Genomic DNA, 5,000 nt, shown 5'->3' with positions numbered 1-5,000 from the left:
AGACAGAGAAAGAAAGAGAGAGAGAGAGCAAGAGAGAGAGAGGGGAGACAGAGAAAGAGAGAGAGAGAGAGAGAGAGAGAGAGAGAGAGAGAGAGAGAGAGAGAGAGAGAGAGAGAGAGAGAGAGAGAGAGAGAGAGAGAGAGAGAGAGAGAGAGAAAGAGAGAGAAAGAGAGAGAAAGAGAGAGAGAGAGAGAGAGAGTGAGAGTGAGAGTGAGAGTGAGAGTGAGAGTGAGAGTGAGAGTGAGAGTGAGAGTGAGAGTGAGAGTGAGAGTGAGAGTGAGAGGAGAGGAGAGAGAGAGAAAGAGAGAAAGAGAGAGAGAGAGAGAGAGAGAGAGAGAGAGAGAGAGAGAGAGAGAGAGAGAGAGAGAGAGAGAGAGAGAGAGAGAGTCTTTGGTTCACTTAACTACAAAAAGAGTTTCTCTCAAAGACTTGCAAAATCAAAGAAATAATCTATGGAATCACTCTGGGATTACGGGCCCAAAATGTCAAAAAAAAGGGGGAAAGTCGCATTTACAAACTTTCTTTCCCATAGTTTTACCCCAAAATTTCATATTTTATGAGCAACAGATTCATGATAGATCAGATATGTATAAAACATTCAATTCCTCAAGGCTATTCAATAATCACTGATATATGAGGTAACTAAAGTATTTTGGCTGCTGGCTTCACATCATATCACAAATGATTATGCCACCTGGAACAGGCTGAAGAACATCTTTGTACTTCCATGTTACTCTATGTCCATGACTGCTCATCACTTTGCTTCTTTTAAACAGCCCAATGTGTTCTGTGGAACCCGTCAGCTGAGAGAAATAATATAAGGGAGTGTAAAAAAATTGTAATTTGAAAGTGATATATACTTTTCTTTTTAAATCTATATGGAATATAGTAAGGACTGTAGAGTTAGGTATTGTTAACAATGACATTATTGTCATATAGACATAAGTAGACTTACCTAGTGTCAGAAGAATATCTCTACTCTGCAAAATGGGAAGGAATAGTTATCAGACTGGTGGTAAAAGAATATCATCACAGTATATTCTTATAACCCATTATTGTAAATTTCATAAGCAAATGATAGAAATTACTGTGTTGTATTTCCTTACAAATCTAAAGGAAAATCTGTGGGGTCCAGCTAGAAGACAAGTCACAAATGAAGCATTTGATGGATGGAAATGCTCTTTTACTCTCAGTACATAGTGAAGCAAAGTGCCTATACTCTTTTCACCAGAGATTCCAATATCTCCACCCACTTAGCTTATATCAGTTGCTAAACCAGCTCCTGAGAAGATATTATGAGATGAATTTACAAACTCATTCATTAATAACATAAGGGTCCAATTCATTGGTATGGTTTTTAAATCTAATTTTATTAACCCATTGCAGACGGGTGTCATAATATACATGATGCAGGAACTTCGGCCTGATGATGGGTGTCATGATGTACATGATGTTTGGGGAATTTGGATCACTGTGTTTTTATGTTGTAATGAGTGAGTGATGATGACAATTGCAGTCATAATTACTATATCTGCCATAATTTTAAGCAAAATGGGTTTCACCTAACATCCAAAACCCAGGTGGCACCATTATCTTCTAGCACCAGTAGGAAAGAGATCCTTGAATGGTGCCCATCCATGGTGTCTAGCACCATCTTTGTAGAGTGATAGCACACAGCAAGTTGCCAATTTCTTGCTCTAAAGTACCACAGATGAACGATGTGCAGGCAGAACGAGAAGAGAAAGGTGACTCAAACCATTGCCAGTGTCTACAATGTGCCCCCGTGCAAGTAGGAATGCCTTTAACTTTGGCACTCACAGTCTTAAGCCTAGGTTTCCTTCCTCTTCCCTACCTCTTTATGTTATCTTCATTGTGTATGGTTATATATTCGTATTCGTTCATGACAGTACACGAATAAGAAAAAATAAAATTGCTTTTCGTCCTCCCATAAAACAGCAATACTTCTATCACACTGAGGATAAAGGAAATTATGAGCTGATATGGACCTTATACAACAATTTTAGTCAACTGCAGTATTGACAGAGCCTGTCGTAGTACACATTAAGTCTCTCAATATACTAAAACACAAAAAAATACAAACACACAAATGGCTCGTTTTATAATGAGTGACTGAAAGAGTGGGAAAAGTCAAGGTATGTTGCGTGAAGCTGCCTCACTCTGAAATAAAACCCATCCTAGTGACTGGGCAAGCAAATCTATCCCCCTTCTGGCTTAATAAAATGAGCAACTACAAATTTATTTCAATAAAACTACAGAGATAATGAATTACTTGATTGATTTTTCTGTAACCCTGCCAGTAGTAAAGAGCTTTTTAACCCATTGGTCGCAGTATTAAATAAATATTTGTGCAGTAGGATGGCTGGTTTACATTGTCTGGCACGGTGCAATCTGCGTCTATGACCGAGTCTGCCTTTGCAGCAAATCATGCCATCCGCTGCTAATGGGTTAAGTTTACCATCAGAAACAGTGCTTCCTCATAAAATGTGGTGAAGGGATGTATAAATAAAAAATTCAAGAAACAGCACTATAAGCCTAAACTATGAAGCTATGCAGCAGCATAGCCTAATTTCATTTCAGTAACTTTGTTTATCTAAGTTTGACAATTTTTAATAATTGTGATCCTAAAGGGATTGCCAGATTGAGTTGAATACCATTGAATAACCATTGTCATCATCATAACAATAACAATAATGATAATAATAATGATGATAATAACAATAACATTAGTAACAACAATAATAAAAGGAAAACCCTAGTTGACAGTGCACGTCTCTGGCATCCATGAGTTAACATACAGCTAGAATCTTACCTGATCCACGGACACTGCTTTGAAGACATAGCATGTAAAATGTGATGATATGGTGCAACTTGTATCCCTAAGAGAAGAAAAATATCTTTTTGTTATGTCCACACTTCCTCTTTGATATTATTTCAAATAAGATGTAATTTACAGAAAAGGAAGTCATATTGCAACTGTGACTTACCCTGCAATATATGCAAAATAATCGGGCATGTCATTCCTCCTTCCACAGGATGATATTTCGGTGTAGCTATGACTTAATACCATCTGGAATAATAAAATCAATTAATCTAATAAATATGTGTAAAACATATATATACAGCATGTTAGGTCTAATACCATTACAAAGGCACTAAAGACACAAGAAATTGAGATGATACATCTAGATGGGTTCTTTCTAGACAACATGGAGAGCAGATATTCTAGAAGAAGAAGAAGAAGAAGAAGAAGAAGAAGAAGAAGGAGGAGGAAGAGGAATAAAAAAAACAGTAGAAGAGAGAGAAGAAAATAATCAAACAAGTTATGTAATGCGGAAAACATATAATTGTTGACTAAACTCGATCTCTTTAAGTTAAGGCTATACAAATACAAATCTTACCTTTCGGTTAGTCTTCAGCAATGTCTGAACCCCAATTTCCCCGGTTATAAGGATAACAGGAACTGACTGTCTGTTCTGACTGGACACTGCCATCACAGCATGCTCTATTTGCGAGACATCTCCACACCCTCCAACAGATACACTGCCCATATACTGCACCGTTTGGCCCCTGAAAGAGAGATCTTCACATAAAATAGATAAACAAATGTATGAATAATATAAACTGTACTGTGATTTGATTGACTTGCTTCACTTTGGTCTTATATGTTATGTAAAAATTTAAATTTTGCTAGATATTCTAAGATCCATTTCTATTAATGATCTATCAATTAGCTATATGTTAGATAATTCATCCATCCAATGATATAAACTATATAAAAGATGTGGGTGTCTTAAACAGTTCAAATATATAGTGATCAGTTTCCCTTGATTGTTATCCATCACTCTAAGATATAGATGCACTGGATGCCGAGATGCTCTCCCCTGAAATTAAACGTGTTTTGCTGTTTCAATATACCCTATGTGGGTGCCCGTCAAGGAAGTCTCCTGACTCTCAGAAAGTGCAGCTTCCCTATAGCGTTCTTGGAGACTGTCCACATCTAGGTGGAGGCGTCGGAGGAGTGGGATGACCCCGGGGAAGACAGATCCATTAGGATAGTGACCCTGAAAAATAAGTAAATAAATTCGGAAAATCAAGCTCTCTTTGGGGAAGCTTTCTTTTTTTTTTCATTAAATGGGATACTTAACCAACAGTATTTCATATAAATATAGTAAAATAGAAAATTTTAAACTTATTATCTATCAGACCTAGAGACTTGCCATAAGAATACTTCCTTTTACAGCCTAAAACAAACATGAAATTCTAGTCTTCTTTCTCAAAAATCCAGGAATAAAATCACAACCCTTAAAAACTGCATTATTCACTAACCTTAATGACCTTGAGTGTCACTGGAAGCCCCCTTTTCTGGCGCAAGAGAGCTGTGACACGCCCCCTGCGCCATCCATTAATACAAATGCCAAAAGCTTCGTCAATAACATCACCCACTTCAATCTTATTCTGGAAGGAAGGATATGGCATTGGCATGAGTTGAATTACTTGGAACAATCACTAAATAAAATTATTTCATTCTGGTAACCTAAAGGAAAAAAGACTACATGAGTTTTCCTCCTTTTTGTGTATGTGTCTGTGAGGTCCCTATCATCTTTATCATCATATTATCACCAATACTATCAATTTCTTTATTATTATTAACATTACAATTGCTATTTTTGCTGTTTTTGTTACCTCCACCAAAGGGGAAGGTTATCTAGTAGGACATATCTATTGGAACACTGTTTCTTTTACTGATTAGTTTTTTGTTGTGTTTGTTTGTTTGTTAGCTGATTACACAAAAAAGGTGCTGATGTGATGGAAATTTATGGTATGTTGGCCAAGCAGAAGGACTAGTTTATATTTTGTGGTGAAACTATCCAATAAAACCCTTAACCCATTGCTGATGGGCACCTAACGACCTAACTGGTCATCAGGATGGGGTCTACGACACTAGCATCTGCTAAAAATTAGAGGGATGAGGAGTATTT

At 36.9% G+C, this 5,000-nt stretch overlaps 1 protein-coding gene across 1 annotated transcript in view; it reads right to left on the bottom strand.

Moving 5' to 3' along the window:
- LOC122257940 (uncharacterized) overlaps positions 1 to 5,000 on the bottom strand; it is a 12,959-nt gene that overhangs the window by 1,608 nt on the left and 6,351 nt on the right. The window contains exons 6-12 of the mRNA XM_043023549.2: positions 4,348 to 4,476; positions 3,937 to 4,082; positions 3,420 to 3,588; positions 3,006 to 3,088; positions 2,831 to 2,897; positions 956 to 980; positions 1 to 803 (exon numbers count right to left, since the gene is read on the bottom strand). The exon at positions 1 to 803 is cut by the window's left edge and continues 1,608 nt beyond it. Of these exons, the coding sequence (XP_042879483.1) occupies positions 769 to 803; positions 956 to 980; positions 2,831 to 2,897; positions 3,006 to 3,088; positions 3,420 to 3,588; positions 3,937 to 4,082; positions 4,348 to 4,476 (654 nt within the window). The 3' untranslated portion in view covers positions 1 to 768. The remainder of the gene's footprint in view (positions 804 to 955; positions 981 to 2,830; positions 2,898 to 3,005; positions 3,089 to 3,419; positions 3,589 to 3,936; positions 4,083 to 4,347; positions 4,477 to 5,000) is intronic.

The sequence above is a fragment of the Penaeus japonicus genome, unplaced genomic scaffold (genome assembly GCF_977035675.1).
Source record: "Penaeus japonicus unplaced genomic scaffold, GWHDUDI00000001_assembly GWHDUDI00000011, whole genome shotgun sequence".
NCBI lineage: Eukaryota > Metazoa > Arthropoda > Malacostraca > Decapoda > Penaeidae > Penaeus > Penaeus japonicus.
This window is presented reverse-complemented; position numbering and strand designations above follow the sequence as displayed.